Source organism: Pezoporus occidentalis, unplaced genomic scaffold (genome assembly GCF_034315485.1).
Source record: "Pezoporus occidentalis ecotype Australia unplaced genomic scaffold, CSIRO_AGI_Poc_V1 ctg85, whole genome shotgun sequence".
NCBI lineage: Eukaryota > Metazoa > Chordata > Aves > Psittaciformes > Psittacidae > Pezoporus > Pezoporus occidentalis.
The window spans coordinates 311373-338821 of NW_026916212.1; the positions used below are offsets into that span (position 1 = coordinate 311373).

General features: G+C 39.2%; 2 protein-coding genes across 6 annotated transcripts; both read left to right on the forward strand.

Annotated features, from left to right (window-relative positions):
• The first annotated feature begins 50 nt into the window (after nucleotides 1–50).
• On the forward strand, nucleotides 51–23641 carry DHX29 (DExH-box helicase 29). Of its 5 annotated transcripts, none has more exons than XM_062604294.1 (27): nucleotides 51–282; nucleotides 2036–2109; nucleotides 2847–2960; nucleotides 3494–3623; nucleotides 4027–4174; nucleotides 4735–4855; nucleotides 5400–5526; nucleotides 5836–5997; nucleotides 6593–6758; nucleotides 7816–7939; nucleotides 8401–8997; nucleotides 9710–9853; nucleotides 9947–10123; nucleotides 10720–10860; nucleotides 12319–12463; nucleotides 12678–12798; nucleotides 13744–13828; nucleotides 14399–14487; nucleotides 15100–15228; nucleotides 16157–16232; nucleotides 16893–17117; nucleotides 17994–18130; nucleotides 18790–18883; nucleotides 19589–19891; nucleotides 20628–20759; nucleotides 22242–22338; nucleotides 23110–23641. In XM_062604294.1, exons 1-27 carry the CDS (start codon nucleotides 99–101, stop codon nucleotides 23163–23165), a joined length of 4098 nt encoding a protein of 1365 aa, XP_062460278.1. In that variant the 5' UTR covers nucleotides 51–98; the 3' UTR covers nucleotides 23166–23641. The 5 variants fall into 5 exon arrangements, with proteins under 5 accessions (XP_062460278.1, XP_062460279.1, XP_062460280.1 ...); XM_062604295.1 differs by having other exon boundaries at nucleotides 4027–4169; nucleotides 4730–4855; nucleotides 5430–5526; XM_062604293.1 differs by having other exon boundaries at nucleotides 52–282; nucleotides 4027–4169; nucleotides 4730–4855.
• A 2356-nt stretch (nucleotides 23642–25997) lies between these two features.
• On the forward strand, nucleotides 25998–27449 carry CCNO (cyclin O). The gene is made up of 3 exons (XM_062604313.1): nucleotides 25998–26246; nucleotides 26330–26515; nucleotides 26646–27449. Exons 1-3 carry the CDS (start codon nucleotides 25998–26000, stop codon nucleotides 27129–27131), a joined length of 921 nt encoding a protein of 306 aa, XP_062460297.1. The 3' UTR covers nucleotides 27132–27449.

Consider the following 27449-nt stretch of genomic DNA (forward strand, 5'->3'; position numbering starts at 1 on the left):
GCAGGGCTATGGCACAGCCAATCGGGAGCGGGGGGCGGAGCCATGCGCGGCGTCCGGATGTAGGGGTGTGCGCGGTTCCGGTGTGAGTAGGGGGTGTCATGGGCGGCCGTAACAAGAAGTCGCGTGTGGGGAGTGCGGCTCGCACCGCCTCTTCCGCCACCGCGGCTGCCCGCGCTCGAGCTGCTGCTGAAGCTGGCGCCGCTGCTGGCGCTGCTACCGAGGCGAGCACCAGAGCGGTGCCGCGGCCGCCGCCCGCCTCCAAGGAGCCGCGTGTCAAGCAAGGTACCAGGCCCACGGCAAGATGCGGCCCCGGCTGGGCAGCCCTGGGAGTGGCTGAGTCTGGGGGAGGAGGAGTCCAGGCGGCTGAGGGGTGCCCCGGCTGGCTGGGAGCGCTCGGAGGGGCTGCTTTGTCAGGAGAGCCCCGGGGGGCGTGGCTTGCCTGCCTAGGTGTTGCGGGGGGAGGCGTGCTAAATCTGGGCGTTAATGAGTGTCGAGAAGGGTCGCGGCCGCCTCATGCTCATCTGCTCTGGTGACTTAAACCCTTCTGACACAGGCTTTAGGCCGGCTCACTTTCTGGGGCGTCCCTGAGCAGGTGAGCCTTGTTGGTTTGGGCGTGTTGAGTCAGTTACAAGAAATCATTAGACTGTTGGTAGCTCTTTTGGGGCAAGTATTGGTGTGGCACTTTACTAATAGTGAGCCTTTCTTACGGAGCTTCATTCTGTGTATGCCCAAAACCAACGTAATGTGGATTTGGGGTACTTTGGGTCAGGTGTTCTTTCTCTTCTCCCTCCCGGTTTCTTGTGCCTTTCCTCACTGGCAGAGCACAGGAAACCGAAAAGTTCTTGTTCAGAGTAAGCGCCAGTGAGCAACAGCTAAAACATTGGTGTGTTATAAGCATTGTTCCCAGACTATAGCCAAAACACAGCACTGTGCCAGCTACTGGGAAGGAGTAAAATAACTTTTACAGCTGAAACCAGTACATTCCACTTGCTGTCTTGATCTAGTAAATGAGGGTCCGGGAGCTTCTCTGCAGGCAGCCAGAACAAATGACCTGTCCAACCTGCCTGCCGGCAGGCGGACAAGAAAAGAGGTGGCTGAGAAGTAGGGAGGTAGCTGTGCCTCCTGCAGCGCAGCACTGCTCCCTCTGTAATGGCACACAGCCTCGAAGGATGGTGAAAGCTGTGAGGTTGCTTGGTTTCTTTATACCTTGTGCAGTACAAGAAACAGTATGTGTGTTCTGAAAAGGATAGAATCCATCAGCAAGCTGATAGATTCAGCTATCATTCTAATGCCAATAAATAGCTTTGTGAATTAGTATTTTTTCTGACAATTTCTGATTAAAGGAGAAGTTTTTTAAGAGTAAGCATATCAGAACAGACCAAAAGCCTCTGTAACCCAGTGCCCTTTCCTAGATAGGGTCCAAAAGCAGGTACCCAGGTAAGAACAGGTCAGACATACAGTGATACTGCTGTAGGGTACTTTTCCATTCTCCACCAGTTACGGCTTAGAGTCTTCCTGAGCTAGAAGCAATGTTTTTTCAATGCCTTTCCAAATTGATTTCTGTACTATAAAACTGTTCTGTCTTTCCGGACCTCAGTAAATGTCCTATATTCACAGGGTTAGTGGAAAAGAGTTTAGCTATGCACGTTGTAATTAAAAAAAAAAAAAAAAACCAAACCACAACCAAACCTAAACAATCAGAGCAAAAATCTCAATAGTATTGTTTTGAACCTGCAATTAGCTTACCCATTTGGCACTCATATTCCAGTAATAAGAGTGAGCAGTCAATCCTGTTTCCTCTCATTGTGCCACTTAGGATTTTAAATTTTGTCTCAGAGCGATACTCTTCTTTGTCATTCCTTGTTTAAGAGCTTTTCTGTACAGTTGATTATTTTTGCTATGCATCTGCACATTTCTGTCAAACTAGTGTAAGATTTGTTTGCACTAACCTGCGTTATGCCGCTCTGCTTTACATACTGTAAATAGTGTTTTCTGTGTTCCACTTGTGTAGTTTATGCTTATTTGCAATTTGCAGGTCCAAAAACTTACAGTTTCAGTTCAACAACAGATTCCAGTGCTGCTGCCAATCTAGATAAATCTGTTCTTAAGGTAAGTATCTTCTTTAGATAAAGTAAGTTTGGTTTTCATAGTACCCATTTAGCTGAGTAAATATGTCTTCAACTGTTTTTCAGTATTATGTTATGAAGATAAACTAAATTTGTGTATTAGACATTGATTTGAGCTTGATATGTTTGGGATTTTGAGTGTGCTTTAAGAAACAGGGTAAATTAAGGGCAGAAGAACATCTATGTTAAGTAGTGAATGATACATTGCATGCAGGACTATTAAGAGTTACGTCTGGGTGTTTACTGTGCATACAGATTCTTCTTCCTGTCAGAGGAAGAATACAGGTTTTATTCAACAACCTCAAAAGAGAGATAGAAAAAGAGAGTAGCACAGGTGTATCTTGATGATCAAGTTATTTTATACTGGCTTTTATAAGTAGAAGAGAATGGCCTTTTTCTTTCCACTACATTTCTTTTTAATTTTCTTACAGTATTTCCCATGACATACTAAGTTTTCTTGAAGAGGTAGATAGGTCTTCTCTGCGATAAAGAATTAATTCTTTTATTTTGAGTAAAAGTGCATAGCTTGCAAAAGTAAAAAGAAGAAAAAGTGCCTCTTTCATGAGAAATACTTACTGCACTTACAGAAAGCTGTAAAAGTTGGGATTTGAATTGCAGAGAGAGTTCTGCATTCTTATTTCCTTAGCCATGAAGAGCATTGATTATGTGATTAAAAACTTGTAATGTTTTGCTTTGTATCAATTAATTTTCTCTGTGCAGGTGATGATAAATGGTAACTTGGAGAAAAGGATTATTGATTTAATCAATGACCATAAAAAACAAAATGATGACAAAGGAATGATTTCCAGGAGACTTACTGCTAAGAAATTACAGGTAGAGTTTAAAGTGGTGTTCCCTGACCGTTGTTCATTTAGAATAAACAGTTTCTTTTTCTTCACTTGTGTTGTGTCGTACTACACTTCTGCATGTGGTAAAAGCCTGTGAAGCATGCTTTCCAGTAGTTACAATAATGATTAGTGACTGGAATTCATAAGTATGATCATAAGTGAGATAAGTCTTTATGTATTCAGTAACTAAAATCTGAGTGTTAATCAGGGAAGAGCTTAATATGAGTGTTTTAGGTTTCTTACGGTTTTCTGTTCCATATGGCTGGAAAATTGTATGTTTATTTTCCTAACTAGAAAATGCATTCTGTACATAGGCTGGAATGTAGACATATGAATACATATTTCCAATAAGAATATTACAAGCTCTGTATGCAAAACAGGATTTTCTGCTCTGCGTTCTGATACATTAACTTACGCTGTTTACTTCAGTTTAATGCCAGTTACCTGATATGTAGAAAATAGGAGTTTACAAGCCTGTATTAGATTTCTGGATTAAATCCTAGTATTTTCTGATTCTAGGATGTATACATGGCTTTACAAAGATTCTCTTTTAAGACTGAGCATATTGAAGAGGCAATGAAAAATACACTTTTATATGGTGGTGATCTTCACTCTGCTCTTGACTGGCTCTGTTTAAACCTTCCTGATGGTAAGTATGGTGACAGGGAGTTGGTTAGGTTTTTTAACAGAAGAGTAACAGACCTGCCCTAGCATAGGAATGCTTTATAATAGTAATTGAATATATTGTTTCACTAAGACCTGTATTCATCATAGTTTCTTTACTGTACGTGCTGGTGACTGGTTCTGGGATTTTATTTGGTTTGGTTTGGTTTTTTAGTGTATGGAGTCTTGTAGACCTGTCATTCCTAATCTTAGAATTCTATGGAAGTCCGGCAAACAAATGCTGGTTTATCTAAATGCTAAAGCCTGATTATATTTCAGGCATGCTGGTTTTGTTTGTTTTTCTAGTTGGGTCCCAACACACTTTATAAAGTTTTCGGGAATTATTATTGGCATATTCTGTGAAATGAGTTTTTTTTTTTATTTTGAAGATGCCTTGCCTGAAGGTTTTAGCCAGCAGTTTGAAGAACAACAACAGAAACCGAGAGCAAAATTTTGTTCTCCTGTGTCACAACGTGAACGTCCGCCTCACATAGTAGATACCAAAAAGAAAGAAAATGGCCCTGGAACTAAGGTAATCTGAGAAATTCATTTATATTTACTACAGGGAAGAGAGGTCAAAGTTTTCTAAAATACAGAATTTACATGGACTTCCTACACTGATATAAAAACTTCTAAAAAATATGGTATGCATAATAATTGTCACTCACATTATTCTCACTTCAGTGAAATAGTAATTTGGGGGTACCTTTTTTCATGTGAAGTCTAGAAGGCTCTTCATATTTCATTTTTGTGGTCAATTATACTTCCATTTTCTCCTGGAATGGGTTCATTCTGTTTTTCGACAGATGGCCTTCTTTACAAACTTAAGTTTGCCTCTATACTTGCAGTGGTTTGATTTCTGTGGTTATTGTGCAAACCTAGAAATTGAAAATATTTCTTGCAAAAGTTTTTCTTACATTCAGTTATAATTATTCAATGTATGGAAGTATATCGTGAGATGTTTATCCTCTTTGGAAAGTTTGCTATAAGTTTTTTGTGTAAAAAACTTAGTTTTTCTATGTAGTTTTAAGCGATACTTCCTCAATAGTGTTGGTGAAAAGCATTGGTGATTTTACCTACTACTCGTCTTAGGAGACGAATGTGAGCAAAGCAAAAGAAGTGAGTATGAAGGAATGGATTTTGCAATATGCCAGGCAACAGAGTGATGAAGAGAACAGTGAGTCTGTGAAAGAGACAGATGAAGAGAAGTTTGACCCAGTAAGAAGTCTTTTCATGGAAGTCTTTAAAAACCTGGTATATCTGATACATCTGCAAGTAGTGGATCTATTTGCTAAAATTGGGGGATTTATTACTTTTTTTTACATGATATACTTTTTTTTTACATATATATACTTTTATGGGCTACCAAAGGGAAAAATGTTGAAACCTCTACTTTCCTAAGTTTTTTTTCCTTTCCTGCTTTGGTTTGGGATTTTTTGTTGGCTTTTTTTTTTTTTTGGGGGGGGAGGGGGTTTGGGTGTTTTTTTTGTTTTGTTTTGTTTGGGTTTGTCATTTTATACTGTGTTCAAAATACTGAATGCATTGTGCTGGAAAGGAAGAATTCCTGAAATATACCTTCATACCTTCATTAGGCAACTGACTATCAAATTCTGAGAGGTTTGGGCTGCTAGTTCCATAAAAACTAATAGTTCCTCCTTTTGTAAGTTTGGTATAAAGTACAAAACTTCCACTTTATTATGAAGTTGATTAAAAGTGACAGGCATACAATATTCAACTTATAATCAGTAATTTTTTTAAATAGAATGAAAGGTATGTACAGCTGGCTGTTAAGCTTTCAGAAGCAAAAGAACAAGCAAGCGTCTCCAAGCAAGATAAGGACAAGCAAGGTCAGAAGGTAATGCAAGAGAAAATAAGAAGAATTCAGCAAGGTAGAGCTATGCAAATTATCTGTGTTTTTCTTTGTGACCTGTGTATTTATTAGGCCAGTAAATTTCTGAGTCAGATTGAACAGATTTAATCATCTTTCATGCCACTGTGTGAGTTGGGGACTTTCCTGAATCTGTCCTTTCCATGCGGGTCAAATTCTAAAAAGTAATGTTTAAATATTTCTGGTTTTGGGTACTCGGCATGAATTGATATCATTATATATATATATGTCAATTTCATAATTGATCTTTTGATTTCAAAGAACAAATGCTAAGCAACTGTGGGTTTAAGTTGTATTCTCTCTCTGACAGAAATGGCAGTACTTGAGGAACATCCGGTATTTAATCCAGCTATAAAGGTTTCAACCCAACAACAAAATGAAAAGAAAAAAACTCCCTCGCCTCAGCCTCAAGAAACCACTTTGAATTTGAGCTTGCTTGAAAAACCTGATGGTGCTGTGAAGGAAGGTAAAGGTGTGTTGGTAATCGTTCAGTACAAGCTTTAAGTGTACCACAGATTTCCAGTACTAGTTTTTATTTTTCTAGTACGTATTTTATGGCAGTGCTGCATCATCAAGCTCTGATTGTGGGAGAGGCAGGTGGACTACCTCACTGACTGAGCTGGCTTTAAAGGCTCTGTATTTGTTTTATCAGATGATGTATATAGCTATTTTTGCCATATTGTCATGTCTAAAAGCCTTATTTTTAATCCTTTTTTTATAATTGTAGGGCTAGTTACTCTTTCCATATTCACTCCATCTTTTTACTCTGTTTTCATCGCAAACTTTAAACTGTTAGATTATTTTCTGATGACCAAACTTTCACTAGAATTCTTAAATTATTGGGCTATCAAAGAAGGCAAACAAGATACTGTGATTTATTTCCTACTAGATTCTTTTGTGGGACAAGCAGGAATATCTGTGTTACAGCAGTACCTGTATTTCTGTTGAACATTTCAGAAAATACTGCTCTTCTAATAAAATATGTTTGAGGGAAATACTTTCTTGGCTATCAGAGGAAGGTAAAATAAATTCTAGGAGATTTAAAATGTGTCTTTTTGCTCTTGTAGTGAAAAAGAAAGAACCACTAGATATAAGAAATTTCGATTATAGTGCTCGAAGCTGGACTGGTAAATCTCCAAAACAATTTTTGATTGACTGGTGCAGGAAGAATTTTCCTAAGAGCCCAAATCCTACTTTTGAAAAGATTCCAGTTGGAAAATACTGGAAATGTAGGTATGTATTTCCTATAAACTTCACATTTTGCTTTTAGTTCATTTAAAAATAACAGTCTGGTCATCTTGATCCAGATTCGTATGAATAATAGTGTGTTTTAACCAAATCTCATTTTGTTTCGTTTTAGTCCAGCAGGGAGGTATTTCACTCTCTATAGTTCTGTAAAAGTAATGGTTAGACTGAACACTACCATAAAAATAAAAGGCTAGTGAACGATGCCATAGAGATGGGATTAGTTTTTAATTCTGAATGAAAGGTTCTGGGGCAAACCTGCAAGACAAACTTGGACAACTAACTTCTGGCATTCTTACTCAAAGTAATATATTAAATTGTATGTTCCAAGCATATGAATACCAAAACCCCTTAGTGATTGTTTAAGGTGGAAGATAGAAATTTGCTTGAAAGTTACTGTAAGTTAGTAATCAAAGCAGTGCAGTAACAGTAATTTTAAAATTTCTTTCAGAAAATTAATCTATAATGCGGTGGTATAAAGTAGAATATTATCCTACGCAAATAAGTGTATGTGGCATTACAAATGACTAATGCTTCTTGAACAAGCCAAGTTAAAAGAACCTGTAGTCTTGCTCAAGTTAAAAGCTATTAATATAATATGCCTTTGAAAATACAAATCTGGCTGCTGGTCTGACTGGCATATATCTGTTAAAACAGATGTTTGCATCTCAGTAGATCATAAACTGTCATCTCAATTCATGCTAAGTAGTTACAAGCACACAAATAAATATTTAGTCCTTCCAAAGCAACTAATCTTAATAGTGACCTGCATGTGCATAAATACTTCTGCTCTGAAGAAAGTGGAGACATTTCTTAAGAGAAAAAAGAAATCACAAATTCACTGCTGGAATCTGCTGCTGAAAATTTTCTGCAGCTCAAAGTTTATTGGCTCTCTCTGTTTATGAAATATTATTGAGTAACAATAAGTTTATTTTACCTAGTTTTTCTATTTGAATTTCACTGTTTTAAACAAAAACATTAATGCATGTGCTATTTATATAGGTAACAAATTAAGAGAAATGCCTGTGTGAATTTGTCTTTCAAGGGTCAGGATCATCAAATCTTCAGATGATGTAATGGCAATGTGTCCTACAATTGTAACAGAAGATAGTATGCAGGCACAACATCTAGCTTCTACTTTGGCACTCTATCATTTAACCAAAGGACAAGTAAGATTTTTGCGAATATTATTCTTCTTAGCCTGTAATTTGTTTCTGCATTTTTTTGTTAAAGTATCTGTAATTATGTTCTAAAAACAGTCTTACCTGTTTTTATGTTTTATGTTCTAAAAAAAGTGGTTTATGTTCTAAAAAAAAGTGTTTACCATTAAACTCTTTGCTTGTACTTTATGTTCATCTACTTTTACCCACAATCATGCGTATGTGTTGTGGCATACAGGAGGAGATTTTTTGATAGTAAAACTGTTCTTTTGGTGATGTAAAGAATGTAAGCCAGCTGAAAATAAAAAGTGTGTCATTGATATTTATATCACTATTTTCATAGTTTCTGTAGTTAGTATTCTTCAGGTTCTGTCATATGTTTTGCTGCTGGAGTTTATACATAAAGCGTTAGTGACACTGCTAAGTAGTGTATAAAGTAATATTTTATTTCCTACTTTTTCCATCTTAAGTCAGTTCATCAGTTACTGCCTCCCACCTACCGAGATGTCTGGCTAGAATGGAGAGATATTGAAAAGAAAAAGGAAGAAGAAAACAAGATAGAAACGAACAAACCTCGTGATAACTTTATTGCTAGATTATTAAACAAACTCAAACAACAACAGCAACTACAATCTGAAAACCAACCAAAAGTATCTGAGGGTCCTGAAGATTCCTGGGAAAACCTGGTTTCTGAGGAGGACTTTAGCAGTCTCTCCCTTGAGACCTCAGACACAGATAATTTGGAACCTTCAAGGATTTTGTTCAAAAAGCTACAAAGTTCTTCCAGATACCAGAGGCTTCTGACAGAGAGGCAGGAGTTACCTGTGTTTAAGCACAAATACTCCATTGTAGAAACTCTTAAAAAACATAGAGTGGTTGTTGTGGCTGGTGAAACAGGCAGTGGGAAGAGTACACAGGTGCCTCATTTCTTGTTAGAAGACTTGTTGCTAGATGAAGGATCAAATAAATGTAATATTGTTTGCACACAACCCCGAAGAATCTCAGCAGTGAGTCTGGCAACCAGGGTATGTGAAGAGCTAGGCTGTGAATCAGGACCAGGAGGAAAGGTAAGATGTGTTTGAATTCTTTTGTCTAGCCTTCATCAAAACCAGGGCACTGGGTTGTTGGTAGGAAGTGAAAACATTGTTTCTAAATAATTAGATGTTATTTTCTCTTGAAAAGGGCTTTTTCTGTGTGAGCTGTTTCTTTCCAAATTGTCACCTGTGAACCTCTGGCTATCAATGTATAATTTCTGAGATCTTTAGAGGGTGATTAAGAGCAAGAAGTGGTCAAATAGGGGGGCAGATTGCCCAGAGACTCTGGCATCCCTGTCATTAGGGATGGAGGAAACTGCCCAAACTAAGACTGAGAAATCCAGTCTAGGTTTGAGTGAAACTCTGCTTTGAGAGGGCACTTTTCAACATCAGTTATTTTGTTATTTGAAGACAAAAGCATTCTGTGTGTTTTATGGCAGTTATTTTTTTTATTAGTATTACTGCAGAAATATTTTTGAGAACTGATGAGAAACCTGAAAGGAACCCTGAGTTTACCAGCTCTTTGCTACTTTGGAGAAACTTAGTTGTAGATTCCAGTGTATTTTCCCTTTCTTAACAGAGGAAAGTGTGTGTATGAAAGAACAGTATGGTAGTTACTGTACTGTATAATTACCAGCTTGTGCACTATCTGAATCTAACAGTGCTTAAGTTTCACTTAATTTTTAATATTTCTAGCTTGTATACAATTGTTTAAGTTATTAATCATTTTAATGTCTTTTTTAAGAATTCCCTGTGCGGATATCAAATTCGTATGGAATCCAGAACAGGAGAAGCCACCAGACTACTGTACTGTACAACAGGCGTCCTGCTTCGGAAACTTCAAGAAGATGGTCTTCTTTCAAGTATATCTCATGTTATTGTAGATGAGGTTATCAGCTGTTACTAGTCTTCACAAGCTATAGCTATTATTGGTCTTGAGTTGTACTAAACCCTTACTATAGATATGTTTTTCCAATTATAGGTACATGAAAGAAGTGTCCAGTCTGATTTCTTGCTAGTTATTCTGAAGGAGATACTGCATAAGCGGTCAGACCTGCATCTGATTTTAATGAGTGCTACTGTAGATAGTGAGAAGTTTTCCAGCTATTTCTCACACTGTCCCATTTTAAGGATCTCAGGGAGGAGTTACCCTGTTGAGGTACATAAATATTTCTTTGATTATGCAAGACACTTTGTAGACACATACACAGTGTGTGTCTGTTTGGTGTCTATAGAAAATACACCTACATCACTTTTTTCTAACCAAAAATACATATCTTAAACATATGTTTCGAGGGCTTGTAACTCTTTTCTTTTTCGAAAATACAAAATAGCTTCAGTGCTTTGAATTAGAGTTGTACTGTTCTTGCTGATGGATTATTGATTTAAATCAGTCCATCAGTGACAAGATTTTTCTCTGTTCAATCTACATAGAAAGGGAAGCACTAAAGAATTCCCCCACTGCCATGCAACTGTCATTATACTCTTACACACGTTTCTCATGCATGTTTTACAGGCTGTGGTAAAGGTAATGTTCGTGATCACGTGGAGCGGCATTAACAAGCTCGTAGCAGGTCTAAGTTTAGTTTTTCAGAAATTGTACGAAAGTTTAAGTTGAAATTTACAGGAGCTATTACAACATTAAAAGAGAAGGGAATGACATGTATGTAAGCTTAGGAAAAAACAAAGGAAAAGAAAAAGTTGCTGATTAGTTTTTAACATGCCTTGTATTTCTTCTGTGAATTTTTACCAAAGATTTTCCATGTTGAAGATGTAATTGAAGCAACGGGCTATGTCCTGGAGAAAGACTCTGAATATTGTCAGAAGTTCTTGGAGGAGGAGGAAGAAGTAACAATAAATGTTACTAGCAAAGGAGGAGGCACCACAAAGTATCAGGTAAAATAGCTGTTTCTAGTTTTGGATTGGAAATTTTGGTATTTTTAATTATTTTATCGTTTTCTTTTTATTAAATGTGATTGGGTTGTATAGTAGCAAATATTCTTTCAGTTGATAAACACAATGGCAGTCCTATAATGGAAAACATATATTTATTAACACTACACCCTGATGTTAGCTTTTACAGCTCCTTTATAGTCATCTTGATTTTGCTGTATTTGACATTGAGTTCTCTTGTACAGATTCCTAGCTCTACATCTATAAGCAGCAGCTATAGGGGAAAGCACGTAACATTTTTCTCCCAGGTAGTTCTGCTAAGTAGTGAACCTAAGACCAAAAGAGACAAGGCCATGTCCTTCTTAGCTGGAAAAACTCCCAAAATCCTCCAGTTTGGCATGAGATTATTGCATAGAGGTTTTCCTGTTTATGAGGCTGTGGTTAATATTGTAGAAACTCTGTAGTGATAGCTGTGTGTGCTTTTGGATCAAAATTTGTAAAGGGAATTTTATAGAAATGCCATCTGATATAGGCTGTTTATCTACCTGTCTGCTCGGACTTGCTCTCTCAAAATGTATGCAGGACCATTTAGCTTGGCATAGTCAGACATCAATACATAGGTTGAAAAATATGTTCTCATGTGCTCTGCTGACTTTTCTATTTATTTTTTTTTTTCCTTTTTCTCCTCCTATGGTGGTAGCTACCCTACACATCACAACAGTGTCCTTTAGTTGAAGCCCAAGTGCTTTTCTGAGTGCTTCTCAATCTTTGTAGTTTATTTCAGTTGAGCCTTCAGTACGGAAGGATATGTGATGGCAAACTTCTGTAAGCGTGTTAATGATGAGATAATTTACAATAGGGTCATTAGGCATAGAAGCCTAATGCTGAGTATGTGTCTGTAAGGTATTTATAGACAATTTAAATGCTTGCATGTTCTCCTAATTCTTCCTTCCTTTCCCTTTCTTTCTGCTCCAAAACATGGCAGGAATTACCACCTAAGTAACTATTAACTTTTATTGCAACCATTAGTTGAGAAAGGTGAGGGAGAGGAGAAAGGGGAGACTGGTTTCCTATATCCCATAATAGGAGTTCTGAAAGAGTACTAGCCACACTGTTAATCCCATTTTGAACTGATGCCAATTGGATGCCACGTATGGTTCTGGGAACTGTTTTCATTTGCAAAACAGACTGTACGTACAGCACTTCTTGGACAGACTTTAATTTTTTGTTTATTTTTTAAATCTGGAATGTTGTCTAACTGCAGTAGATACTTATACCTGGGTTATGTAGATGGGATTTAATCTAACTCACACTGGTTTTGGTGGGAAGTTAATCAAATGTCTCTTGTCTCAATCTCTGTTTTGAGAAACCTAAAGTTAAATGAATGACAGTTTGACCTCTGTTCCCTTACTTTCTAAAACACAGAATATGATTTTTTTTTTCACTGCTTTTATTTTTTAGGAGTATGTCCCAATCCAGTCTGGATCTGGTATCGATTTGGCTCCTTACTATGCAAAGTATAGCAGTCGTACACAGCAGGCTATCTTCTATATGAACCCTTACAAGATCAACCTTGAACTCATTTTGGAGTTGCTTGCATACTTGGGTACAGTCTACTTAAGAAGTTTTTATTCTTGGGGCTGTCCTTTGGAATTACTTTCCAGTGCTTTCTACTGATAATGAAGTACTTTACCCCAGTCTTACATGGAACATCCTAAAAAGCATTTACCACAGGGACCAGAATTAGTTCCTCTTTTCCAGGGAAACTATTTGCAAATGCATGTTTGTTTTAACTATGTGCCTGCACTGTAACTTTCCAGACAGAAGTCCCCAGTTCAAGAACATTGAGGGTGCTGTGCTGATCTTTTTACCAGGCCTTGCCCACATTCAGCAGCTGTATGATCTCATTTCAACTGACAGAAGATTTAACTTGCGTGACAGGTAATACAGATACATTCTATACTGTTAATAGCTTAACTTAATCAATATGTTTGTGTTTTGAGGTCTGCTGTTCTTGAGAGGAGAAACAGTTATACCTCAGGGCTGTTTGTGCTATAATTTTATCTAAAAATTATACAAGCAGAAATGATAGATGCTTACGAATGCATAGTAACTTTTTTCTTCTGATTTTATTTTTCAACTGCTTGCTTAATCACAAAGCACTGGACTACTTCTTTTCCACTTCTTAGAGTACAGAAGCTGCCATATCTGGGACATAGCTTTCTCTGGCTTACTGTTTACATGGAAGTGGCTACTTCCTGAGTATAGATCCAGAGAATATAATCTACCAAGACGAAAAGGCATAGTGTTGTAGTGACAGATAGTTTTGAAATTTATTTTGTGGGTAACAAAAAGTTAGAAACGTGGTGGCATAAAAAACACATTTCCAGTCAAATTCTGAAAATTCATAGATGGACTGAGATGTCAAAGTCTTGAAGAGAAGGAAAGTACAAACCTCTGTGGCTGTCCCATCTCTGAAGACTTTTATTACTCAGGCTGGAAGTTTCATGTATATACAGTTCTATGCAAAGTTTCAGTAATAGTCCTTTGAAGCACAATGTAAAGAACTTGGGTTTATGGACATCTAGTTCCCTTTTTTTCTGGTCTATTTCTGTCAATTAACCTGCAGTAGTAGTGTATTTTTTCCTGCATTACTGTCAAGAGGAGAACACTTAAAAACTAGTGGTGTTAGTTTTCTTGTTACTGTAACAAATGCTGAATCAGACTTTTATACCTAATCAGACAAAATTTTCATCTTTCAAGTTACTAATTCTTGTTGCTTTCATCGTTTTTCGATGACAAACTGTTGTCATTGTTCTGGTCTTATTTTTTTAATGTGTCTTAATTTAGTAAATATATATTTATTAGTGTAATTTCTTGTTCTAGGCACAGGTTGATAGCTTTACATTCTGTTCTTTCAACTCAAGATCAAGCAGCTGCATTTACGATACCTCCTGTTGGTATTCGAAAGGTATGATGCCTTTAGAAAGGCAAAGATCACCACTGAAAGGAGAAACTTACTGTGGGTGCAATTCTGAATTGTTTTAAAATAAATCACACAGGATTACACAGCAACCAGTTGTTCCTGTGGTTTTCTCACTGCAAAAGAACAGTTCTAATTTGGTGCTCTGTAACACATAAAATCTGTCATACTGTGGAAGCCTTGACAGTAATCAGGCAAATTTTTAAACATACTATTTTTCTAAGAGTTCTTTAATTGTTGCTTTCCTGTATTTTAATTATAGGTAACCAGTAACTTGCTGCCAAACTGTTGAATTAAAAGTTGACCAATTTTGGCAGGTACTAGCTAATATTTTGATGGGTTTTAAAAGACAAAGTCCCTTAACTCTTGATCCTTCAGTAATTGAAGAAGACAACCATTTTCCAAGTTATGTAGTTTTTTAATGCTCTGACAAATTTTTTAAGGAAACATGGGTAAAAAGCTTCAACCAAACTCACTCTGTAATACCTATTAAAAGGATGAAAACTGTTAGGCAGACATTTCATAAGTTTGTTATTTATGTATGTTACTTCTTTTCAGATTGTTTTGGCAACCAATATAGCAGAGACAGGTATTACGATACCGGATGTTGTTTTTGTAATTGATACTGGGAGAACAAAAGAAAATAGGTGAGTTTGATTTTCATCAATCATATTGCAATTACTGTAAATATTTGAGGTTAGTACTGCAAGAATTTTGGGTATCCTTATTGAAGTACAGTTCTGGACAAAAAGAAAAATGTGCTGAGCTTAGTAAACGGCTTGCAGTTTAGGTCCAAGTTTGGGATGAATCTTTGGGTCTTGAGACGGTGTGAAGAACAATAAAGTGAGTTCTCATAAATGTGGAGAACCATGATTAAGTACTGGTTTCAAAATAAAATAGACCCTTTTTATACTATTTCAGTTCTTAGAAATTATTATTTGTCCATTTAAAATGTGAAAAGCCCTACAGAATGTGTTAGGATAACTTTGAATGGCCAGGAAAATAAGATAATACATAGCTCTTTCTTTTTCCAATTTATACACCTCCCTTAGTGAATTGTATCCAAAGTTATACAACTAAGAACCTTGGATCTAAAATCCAGTTTAGATCCTGGTTAGGTATGCTTAGTTTTCAAAACTACCATTATTTTCAAATAAATTGTATTTAGATATGTTATCAGTATGCCAGTATTTAAGTTAAGTATATATCAAAATTTTAATTCTGAAATCTGAATGGACACTTGCTTTGCAATTTTCAAGGTATCATGAAAGTAGTCAGATGAGTTCCCTAGAAGAGACCTTTGTTAGCAAAGCTAGTGCTCTGCAGCGACAAGGAAGAGCTGGGCGTGTCAGAGATGGATTCTGCTTCCGAATGTACACAAGAGAAAGGTACAGTAAACTTAGCAAGATTTTGTAAATGATAAAAATATCTTTTCTTTTTCTCTGCAAAAATAAGTCTTGTTGAAATTCCCTTTAATTATTGCAAACTGTAAAGAGTAAACTTACAGGAAAAAATACCCAAACAACAAAAAATAATTCCACCAAAAAAAAAACAAAACAAAACCAACCAACCAAAAACACAACCAACCCCCCCCCCCCCAAAAAAAAAACAGAAGTTGAATATTGTATTAATGAAGTGTTATAGTAGTCATTTTGTTTCACTGTTTTTAAAAGTGAATTTAACTTTCAGGATCTATAGAATATAAAAAAAAAAAAATAAAAATTCATAATTAAAGAAAAAATGCAGCACCCACGAATTTTAGCAGATCATTCTTTAACAACATCTGCTGGATCGAATATACACCAAGCTTGCTTCCTGAGCTTTGAATTTTTTTTGTCAGAAAAATATGCAGGTTTTTGAAGTGGTATCTTTAGAGATGAGAGAAGGGGAAAATACCAGATTACACAGCACTGCAGAGTTAGTTTCTGTTACTTCAGTGGAATAAACTTTTTCCTGCTTGTCTGAAAGTCTGAAGCATCTTTCAGTTGAAGTATTTTAAAATAATCAATGACGTGCATTTTAGCCACAGGCAAAACTTTGAATTTGAGATCTGTGTGTTTTAAGGATTTGTTTTGAAAATCAAGGTCTAGCTGCTTTTCCCTCTGTAAGTGAAAACTTTCCCTAAAACTCTTGTGGAAAGCGAGCTGCCACACTTGCCTTAATTCAAACGATGAACAGTTTACCCATGTATTAAAATACATGCCACCCCTCCATTGCCCCTCAAAAGAACATCTTGAAAGAGTGGGCATATGAAACCTGTGTTTTTAAGTTGAATTTAAAGACAATCTGTGATTATATTTTTCTATGATGTTGCAGGTTTGAAAGTTTCATGGAATACTCTGTTCCAGAAATATTGCGTGTGCCTTTGGAGGAATTATGCCTTCATATTATGGTATGGTTTGGGTTTTAGAATCACTGACCTTGTTAGCTAAAAATATTAGATGTGCCTGTGAGGGAATTACACCTTCATACTATTGTGTGGTTTTGGTTCTTGGAGTTACTGACCTTATTAGCTAGAGAGGTTTGCTAAGGAGAGCCCTAATCCATTTTAGTTAGTGGGGCTTCTCCTACCAGGGCAGAGGGAACCCAGTACAGGTTTGCTGAAAAATCCAGAGCATAATGCTGAGGAAAAATAGCATACTATACTATTCCACTTTATCTCAGAGTAATTGAAAGTTATCTAAATAGCCTTCAAACTGATCTCTGTTTAAGGAAGCAATTCCATTTCCTCTCTCCTCGTCCTGAGTGAGCAGGATACACACAGGAAAACTGGCAACCTGGCAAATTAGTGCTAGGTTGAGCTCCATTGCATCAGGTTTGAGAGTCTTCTGCTAATTATGACCATTGATAACATGCTTCTCTGGTCAGTGGTAAGCTTTGTTAACCTCACGTGGGGAGCGTCTGTGTTCTGGGAACTGAGAGGCTGATGCAGAGGGGAGGGAATGCAGGCTTTTGATTGCAGTCATAGCTTTATGGTTTCCTTTGTAGCTGCTATAGGAAGATTTTTCGTAATAAATTCTTGTATTGGAATGCATACCTATTTATTCCACAGAAATGCAATCTTGGATCTCCTGAAGATTTTCTTTCCAGAGCATTAGACCCACCACAGCAGCAAGTAATTGGTAATGCAATGAACCTATTGAGGAAGATTGGGGCTTGTCTGTTAAATGAGCCCAAGCTGACTCCATTGGGCCAGCACCTTGCAGCCCTTCCTGTCAATGTAAAGATTGGCAAAATGCTTATATTTGGTGCTATATTTGGCTGTTTGGATCCTGTGGTGAGTAAAATAAAATCTGAAAAGTATAGAAATGCTTAACAATACTTAACTTTTTACAAAAATTTGGTTTCTTGCAACATGGTATTTTGAAGGGATGATGCAAGAAGTCAAAGTGTTTATTCTAAGGTGATTGCAGCTGGACATCACAGGGGGCAACAATCTATGTGTTCTTTATGGTTGGACTCAATGATCTTAAAGGTCTTTTCCAACCTAAATGATTCTGTGATTCTAAACTCCTAGGTACTATTTGCAAGGGTATAGTGAGACTTGGTCTCCAGTTCTGTCTGTTACAATCCCAGGGAATATGACACCTACAGAAAAAGTCCTGTGATGTTGGTTACACCAACCTGAATTAGCCCACAGCCTGTGGACCAGGAACGTGTTCATGTAAAGTTATTGTGAACTAATTGATACAGTAACATGCCATATGAAGACTGGGGAATGGTTTACACTTTCAGCTAATCTACTTAATTCACTGCAAGTTAGGAGGAAATGTTAATTGCTGAAAACTGAAAGTTAAAATTCTTTGTTCTCTTGGCATCTTGTGTTAATGTGGTGTAATCTAAAGTTGTTTAATCTGACCTTCACTGTACATATCGGGGATTGCTCTGTCATCTGCCAAACCCTTTCATGTGGGTTTTGAGATTTAACTTTTTTTTTCCAGCCTTTTACATAAGGCACTCTGTCAACAATGTCTTTAATGTAAGTTCTGAATTGCATGTAGAAATTCTTATGGTGGTAAGTTTTCCTTGAGACTTGGTAGAAGATAAGAGTATTTTAGTATAAGAATACAGGTTTATCATAAAATAGCTTTAAATTTTCTTTCACAGTAACACTTAATGATGCTTTAAGTGGTGTGTCATTTACTAATTGCAGGCAACTCTGGCTGCTGTTATGACAGAAAAATCCCCATTTACTACACCAATTGGTCGAAAAGACGAAGCAGATCTTGCAAAATCATCTCTAGCAATGGCAGTTTCAGACCATATAACAATCTACAATGCTTATCTAGGGTGAGTGATAATTCTCCTGTGCTTATGGCTGGATGCAAATAACACCTAAGCAATGTGGTTCTGTAAAGAATCCTTCATAAGTATCTTATCTTGAATTGGTTGCACCTGAAGCTTTTTTCTTCAGAACAACAATAGATTGCCAAATACTGCAACACAAAAGAGTAGCTTGCTTAGTACCTTATTCTTTAACTCCTTTTAACTGTGCTTGCACACATACAAGAGGTATACTGTGTCTGCTTAGTGTGTAAAGTATTTTGTTTGCTGTTTGTGGTGTGCTGACCAGGACACTTTATATTTGAGGAAGTGCATATTATAAAATGGCATAAGTAATTTTTTTATATTTTTAGGCAATTTGAGACCAAGTCTCAAAAACCATTTCTGAATTTTGTGTAACTGACAAGACTAACAGGAGTGTGTAATTTTTGAGCAAAATTTACCGTGTATTTCTGTTAGAACCTGCCAAATTTATGTTCTGGGCATGTTCTCCAAAGTGCTCTTAGACCTGCAGCATTTGTCTTCATTAATGCCACTTATTTCTGGTTTTGAGTGGAAAATGCTAACCAGAACACAGTATTGCCTTTTAACTTACTACCACTTTCATAACGTTATACTCTTGATGTGATTCTTTTTGCTGTAGTGAGACAGGATTTTTTCCTTAGGTGGAAAAGAGCTCGACAAGAAGGGGGTTATCGTGCTGAAATGACTTACTGCAGAAGAAATTTCCTCAGCAGGACTTCCCTGTTAACTCTGGAGGTAAACCAAATAATTGTACTCTGCACACTAAAGTTCTGTTAAAATTTCCCTCTGAAAATCTTACTCCGTTTGAAAGATGTGATACATCACAGTTACTATTTGGATGAGACAAAACCAAGTGGAATGCTAGGGACTGATGAAATGCACACCCTCAGTCGAGGTAGCTGTGTCTTCATTTGAGTTTTGGTATGCACACTTTGTTGGTATACATCTTTGTAGTCCCTGCTGTTGGAGAAGCTAGTCTTTATGTCCACCAGAAAATCAAAACCTATGGATTAAAATGCTTAGATTGTGTTATTCTTGTATTGATCTCTTGATATCGATATAGGTCTCTTTAACAGTTTGACAGATTAGCCACAAACTTAATGTAAATGAAGTTTTATTTTTTGTGAGAAAATCTTTTAAATAAGGCATATTTCCTGTTTTAAGTTTGGGTGAGTGAGCTCTGCTAAGCAGAAATGGATCTTTCATCCAAAAGTGAGAGACTGAGTAATTGCAGTATATATAATACTATCTAATAATACATCTATCTAATCCTGTATTCCAGACGATGTTTTTCTCGTAGTGGTTTTCTCATAGAATATCTCTAGTAGGGGTATTTTCATGGAGAGCATGAGTATTTGGGATGGAGTTGTCATTGTCAGCTGATGGAGTGGAGTATGTTCCTTTTTAGATTGAGTTTTACTAATACATTATTAATTTCAGGATGTGAAGCAAGAACTCATAAGGGTGGTCAGAGCAGCAGGCTTCACAGCACCTACAACACAATGTGGATGGAGTGGAAATGGAGCCAGTCAATCCGTTTCTCTCCATGAAATAGCTCTTCTTAAAGCTGTGTTGACTGCCGGACTGTATGACAACATAGGAAAAATAATATATACAAAGTCTGTGGATATTACAGAGAAGCTGGCTTGTATGGTAGAAACTGCTCAAGGTAAAGCACAAGTGCATCCCTCCTCTGTAAACCGAGACTTACAGACATATGGATGGCTCCTTTACCAGGAAAAGGTAAATAAATAATCAGTGTGGCTGATCATTTGTGTAAGAATGGAGTTGGGCCTCTAATACTAAGTAAGACACGCCAGTGTAACATATTTTCTGCTTCCAAGAACCTTGTAGTGTAAGGACAAGACAGCAGCTAAAGTAGGTACGTTGTTCTAAGAACAGTGGAACAAAAAAAGCCTGCAGTTCTTTGTGAAAATGCACTTTTTTGTTTCCTTTCCTCTGGTTGAAACTCCTCATCCCATTCCATCGTTATCTGTGAGAGGCTCTAGATTCAGAAGTAGCATGTGCTGACCTCAGTAGTTTCTCTGTGTGCCTACGTTTATGCATTTGTGTGTATTGAGATAGATGGACAAACCAGCTGCTGCTAAGAAAAATAGGTAACAGAGGAGTTTTACCTGCCTTTTATTTCAGTACGTTTATTAATTTTGATGTCTCTTTTCTGAACATCACTAAGTTAACACTATCTTTCTGTTTGAATTTTAACAAGAAAACTGTGGCTTTAGCTAATGTCCTTGTATCATATAAGCCTGTCACTTGCTTAGAGGTGACTTATTTCATGTGGTCTAGGACAGACAAATTGCCCTTAGTTATTCTGTGTACAGTGATTTATGTTAATTGGATCTTAAAAGGAAAAAAGTGTATTTTTGTTTCTTTTAAAAGTAGCAGTCAAGTATGTTGTTACAGATTTTATGTGGCTTCAAGTTTCTTGTTTTTAATGCTTCTGTTTGTTCATATGCAGGTGAGGTATGCTAAGGTGTATTTGAGAGAGACTACTTTAATATCCCCCTTTCCCATTTTGCTTTTTGGGGGGGATATAGAAGTGCAGCATCGGGAGCGCCTCCTGACAGTTGATGGCTGGATCCATTTTCAGGTATGCTGGAGTGATAACTACCTTTTGTGATTTTAATGGGTTTTTGTATTACACAGTTGATGTACAAGCTGTATATGTGGGATGAAGACGAGGGAATAAGGAAGGAGAGAATTAAAGGAAATTATACTCTTAGCAAATCTCATTTGACAGGTTTGTAATCTATGGTTTGCAACAAATCAGTTCCTTCATGAAGAAAGTCAGTGCTCTTTCAGTAAAGGTGTTGGAAATTAATATAGACTATTATATCTATGTTTCATAGAGCTGATACTGAAAACATAAGTGTGCTATTTTATATACCCTTTTCTACAGTCTTGTAATCATGTAAGTACGTAGTTATCTTTAAAATACTAATTATTTAGCCCAAACAGAATTATTTGGTAAAGAAAAATATCCAAATGGAGAAAATACCCATTTGCATGGGTTTGGGCTGTTTGCTGATTCTGTTTGGGTTTTTTTCTTTCAGGTGAAAAAGTTTTATTTGTGAATGGGAAAACTGCATTTTTCTTAGTGTATTTTTAAGCAAAAAAAAAAAATTGGTGATGTGCTCAAATTCTCTGTAAATTGTTAAATAGCCAACACTGACTTTTGCTGTCCTGCCAGCTACTTTGTCACAACTTTCTGTGCCCGTGTGGGCCCTGTTATACTCGAGGAAGACCATAAGCTACAAAATATTTTAGTTTTTTGCACTCTACTGATGCAGGCAAGTGACCATCTAATTGAATTCACTGGGTATCATGAATATGGAATTTTTAAAAGCAGCTACCCTGTGGGTTTGTTGGATAACTTTTATGGTCCCTGGGAAGCTACAGGTTGTGTGGTTGCTGGGCTGACTAAGTATTCTATTTTTCTACTGAGATGCTAAGCAGAATATGTTGCATTTTGTGCTTTATCCGTAATAGCTAGTTACTGTACCATAGGCACTACATAGATGAAATAAAGACTGGAATAGCAAAGGAGCGATAAAATGAAAGATTCCTGGGAGAGGGTTCAGGTGTAGTCATCCAAGTTCCTAGTGAGATTTAGGAGAGGTTTGTGACAGCTTCCTCAGGAGGAACTTGCGGCATTCCAGGAGGCCAGGCAGATGTCCTCGAGGGTAATGTATAGGTATTGCATATCAGGTATAAATTAATTTGTACTTTAATACTTGGGGAGGGGGGGAGGCAATTAGAGTAAGTAGGATACTGGTAATTAATAATTTCACCATATGCTGGTTGTTCATCTTGTATGTGGGAACATATTCCAAGTTACCATTCTGAGCTGCTGTTCTTTAGGCTGTGACATTACAGCTAACAAGTGCTTAAAGATAAGAGGGCATAATGTAAGCCCAGTCATTTCATGAGTACACTCTCCATATGCTTAAAAATTCTGCATATGCATCATGTTTGTAGGTATCTTAAAATTCTATTTATAGGTGAGGTCATAATCTGTGTTTTAGTGTAAAATGTCTGAATAATGTGAATGCTTGTCTTCTGTTCTTTATAGGCTCCTGTAAAGATAGCGGTAATTTTTAAACAGCTGAGGGTTCTCATTGAGTCTGTTTTAAAGAAGAAGCTTGAAAATCCTAAAATGTCACTTGAAGGTAACTCTGTTTCTGAATTGCTGAAATTACTATTCGTTAAATAGACCTGACGACTTCGGGGAAGCATGAGAACACTGCATTCTCATGCAGTAAGGGTTAGTGTGATTTGTGTATCATTTCCTTATCTTGAGAGACGTCCAAAAAGTTACTACTAATCCTACATGTACTATGTAGCTCACCCCAGACATATGATCTGCACAACTGGTGGTTTTTTTTAAAGATATCCCTGATAACATCATTTAAAGTAGTAATGTAGTAATAGTTGAGGTATGCATCTCAAAATAGAAATAAGATAGTGGTGAACCTCAGGCATTGATGAATTTTAAGCATTATGCAAGTTGTCTCACAATTTAGGTTAATGATAGGGAACTGCATATTGGCCCCGAAGCAAGCAATAGAGAGGCACAATTTGAACTCTGAACACCAGGTGTTCAGAAGAATATTGTAGGTAGGAGGAAGAAAGGAAGCGCCTGTACGCTAATGTATCTGTAGTTAACCTGTAACTTTCTCAGTCTCTTGTGAAATACCGAAATGGCCATGACTAGGTCATTGAATAATTCTGGAAACTTTCTAATCATGTACTATGGATGTACTTGTTTGCCCTCTTGCTTCATAAAGGGGAAGCACTTGTCTTGCTTTAGAGTTTTGCGTAACCTAAAAAAGTAATTTTAAGTTGCTGAGAACTATACTTGTCTTATGATATTCTTGGGTTTTAGGAATCAATTTTTAAGCTTGTTTTTTCCTATTCAGTTTGTTTTGTTTTCTTCCTAGATGACAAGGTCTTACACATCATCAAAGAACTGATAAAAATGGAGAGTGGTAACTGAAACACAGAAATCAATAGCAAAATGGAGCTTCAGTAATGGCAGGAGAAAATGTGGACTCCAACATTAGCTGAAAGTATTTAAATGCTTAGTGTGGTTTATACCAGCCATAATGAGAAAAGACTGCATGATTTTGCATAGACCTTACCTTTCTGTATGTCACTTTCAAAAATGAAATGTTAATATGTTTAGCCTTTTCAATACATTTGGTGCCATTTGTCTGAGTACAAATGATGGAAGCAGCTTCTTTCCAATATAAAAATGGCTGTGGTAAATTATTCTTTTTGTTTGATGTACTAATCATAACATCACTGGTGGTGCAGACTGTAGTAATGATTAAAGATTGGGTCCTGAATCTCAGTGAGTAGAATTCTGTTAGATGTGTTCAAATGGGAGACAAACCTTTCTTATGTGGGTTTCCTAAGTGGTATTTTTTTTTTTTGATCGATGAACTGACAGCATTAAAGCAATACATCTTACACATTTTTCTGTATGGTTTACATGAAGATGCTCTAAGGAGATAATGTGGACTGCTGTGAATAAATGCTCAGCTAGACAGGGGTACTGCCAGCAGCTCCTCCCCATCTTCTGCCTCTTCTCACATCATCAATCTGTGACTGAAGCATTCTGGTTCTCATTCTCTCTTAACCACTTGCTCACAATGTTTGTGTGTTTGTTATTTCTTTCATACTCAATGTTTTTTAACCAGATAACTTAATGAACCAGATGTGCTTATATTACACCTGTCCACACCATTTACACATATGAACTGAAATTTTAGATAACCATCTCAGGTTTCAAAAATGAGGAATACTGGGGATAGGAGGTGGGGAGAAGGGCAGTGGCTATTAAACAACTGCAATCATGTAGGAACTCTGTGTGTACAGGCAGAGGAAGAGTGTGGAAGATAGTTTTTTGTAATCTGACAAATAAAGATTTTGTAAAGTGGATGTTAATTATGTGAGAAAAGGGCACTGAAGAAAATACATGAAAATGCAAAATATATGAGCTATCCAGTTGAAGTAAGACAGCAGAACTGGTACTGCTGGGCTGAGAGAGAAACATAAGCTGAAAGTAAACCAGTTTGGGCATAGTACCCTGCATTCAATTCTGGAAGAGGCAAGTTCTCCTAACCGTATTTTCCTATGAACTCTGAAAAATTGATTATGTTATCTTTTTATTAATTGTGATAAATTAGTGGCTCTCCTAGTTTCCTAGAAGAGCTAGGAAGTGCTGTTTTCTAATTCCAAAGTATACAACGTGTATGCAAGGAAGCAGTGAAACAGTTTATTACTGAAGTTAAGCCCTCAGTTTTGCAATCTGTATGCCCAGACACATCCTTCTTTCGTGTCAGAGGCATAGGAATTAAAACCTGCAAACTACATTCCTTGGAGACCCTGCACAATTTTCTGGATTTTGTTCTAGTTGAGGTCTTTTATTTGTGTCCTTTGGAAACATGAATTAGAAATACATTTGAGTAATTCACCAACTGACAAGCAGCTGTTTCTTCTGGATTTGACTTCTGCGTTTAAGTTGGTTTTAAATGGCTAAACCATAGTGAAAGTGTTAATTTTCCATGAGTTTTCCCTTGTTTAACTGTGATGCATAGAAAGGTTACATTCTATTTATGTATGGTAAGGTTTCAATTCAGACACGTTCTATGTCTTCCTCTGGCATGCCCTGCTTTGTAATTTTTAAAGAAATTGCTTCTTTCTGTTACTGTTAAGGGGATATATATAATAACTAGGAAAGTGCACGCTCCTGAGTGATCAAGTTTTCTGCAAACCAGGTGAAATGGGTCATGCTGGTGTGCAGTGTGGTTATCTTAAACACAAATGAAAAAGACTACAGTGTCTCTGCTTCTGCAGTGTGTGAACAACTCCTGTGCCTGTGCTCTGTTGGGTAGATTACCTTTTTTATTTAATAAATCTCTTAACACCTCTGTTATTTTTCTCAAGGCATTTGTCAGACACAAGACCAGTATCAGTTGATCTTTCTTACCGCAGTCGCAACAGCGGTCTGCAGGTTGTATGCTTTTTAAAGACAGCATGTCCTACTGCTCTCTGCCCCCTCTCCTTGCAGATGATTCACTGCTCCTGCTGTCCTCGGCAGAATTTCCATCCCCTCCTCTCTTACCGTTGAATAGACTGCTTGAACCTCTCCTTTTCCCACTAACATCTTCCTTGTCACTACCTGGGAGGGATTTTCTGTTTCCTTCTGTAAGTCTTTCCTCATCTATAGTGGACTTGATCCGTGGCTCATATAACCAAACCATAGACCGGTTTGTGTCAAAAGGAACCATAAAGCTCATCTCATTTGAACTCTGCAGCGTTGAGGTCAGACTGGAACTGTTCAAGACCAGATTGGGTGGGCCTTCGAGCAACCTGTTCTAGTGGAAGGTGCTCGTGGCAGAGGAGTTTGAATGAAACGAGCTTTTATGGTTCCTTCCAACACAAGCTATTCTATGAAAAGAGAAGATGCAGCAGCTCCAGCGGGTTCGGTTTAGGCTTCGCCAGAGGCGGGTATTGCGGCACTTTTGCCCAGTGCCCTACATGCCCTTCCAGTGAGCCACCGTGCTCGGAGCCGTTCCCCGCAGGTCGCAGCCCCGCGGCGGCTCCTCCTCAGCCGTCCCGCAGGGCGGGAAGCGTTGAAGAGCCCGAGGTTGGTAACTCGGTCCTCTTCTGTTTTGGAGACGTCGCTCCCGGCGGTGCCAAGCGGCCGCCCCGCTGCAGGCGGGAGGGGGGCTGCCCGGGGGCGGGCGGTCCCGGCCCCTCCGCTCAAATAGCCGCGGCCGCCGGCGCTCCCCGCAGCCCAGCCGGCACGGGCCGCCCCGCCATGGTGACGGCGGCGAGCGGGCGGCGCGGCTGCACCCCGCAACGGCGGGAACCCCGCGGCTCCCCCTGCCGCTGCCCGCGGCTCCCGGCACGGCGGCGGCGTCTGGGGACGGGGACGGCGGCGGCGGCGGTGGCGGAGAGCCCGCAGGAGCTGCAGGCTTTCCGCGACTACGGGGAGAGCTGGTACCGCTCCCGCAAGGGGCTGGAGAGCCGCTTCCAGCCGCGGGAGCCGCTTGCCCGGCAGCCGCAGGTGGGGGGCAGCGGGGACGATGAGAGGAGGCGGGCGGGCGTAGCGCGATACTGGCCCCGCCTGACCCGCTCCCGATGCCGCAGGTGACGGCGGAGGCGCGCTGCAAGCTGGTGAGCTGGCTCATCCCTGTGCACAGGCACTTCGGGCTCTCCTTCGAGGCGCTCTGCCTAACCGTCAACACCCTCGACCGCTTCCTCGCCACCACTCCCGTGGCAGCAGACTGCTTCCAGCTCCTGGGGGTGACGGCACTGCTCATCGCCTCCAAGCAGGTAGGTGGGGCTGCCCCGCCGCCGGAGTCTCTGCGACACTCCTCAGCCACCCAAAGCGGCTCCGGTGCCAGCCCTGGGCCTGACTCAATATCCTTTTCCCCCGCTCCTTCCTCCTGTCTCCCCTTTGCAGGTGGAGGTGCACCCCCCAAGCTTAAAGGAGCTTCTCGCCCTGTGCTGCGGCGCCTTCACCGTCCAGCAGCTCCGCAACCTGGAGTGCATCGTCCTGCTCCGCCTGGGCTTCGACCTGTCGGCGCCGACCATTAGCTTCTTCCTGGAGCACTTCAGCCAGGTGCGGCTGCAGGCGCAGGGCGCCGACGCGGTGGAGGCAGCGGACGCCCGGATCCTGGCGGGCGGCATCTCTGAGCTCAGCCTGGCGGACTACGCCTTCATCGGGTACGCCCCATCGCTGCTGGCCGCCGGCAGCCTGGGGCTGGCGGACCGGCTGCTGGGCCACCGCCGGCCCCTGGACCTGCGGGTCAGCGGCTACTCGGAGGAGCTGCTGCGGGACTGCATGGGGCAGCTTCAGCTCCTGGTGTCGCTGAACGGGCAGTCCCTGCCGCTCCTCCTGCCCCCGGAGGTGGTCCAGAAGTGCCCCTGGCTGCGGGGCGGCCGCTGACTCTCCGCACCGCCTGTCACTGGCACCTCCGGCCCCTGCACTGCCCGCCTCGGTTTTGGCTGAGCGGGCTCCGTGCTGCCTCGCCGTCAGTGCTTTGTAGAGGTGGTATAGTCTGATAAACTGATCGTTAGCGTTTGAGAGTCGGATCACGTTTTGCACATGATGTTACTATCCGTCAGTTGCACTTTCCCTTTGCTGTTTCTTAAACCCCAGTGTGTAAGTAACATGGATAACATTGTGTTGTCTATTTGGAGGATGGTCCATAAGGATAACTGCGGAAGGACCGAATAAACGCTGAATAAACTATTTTCTACTCGT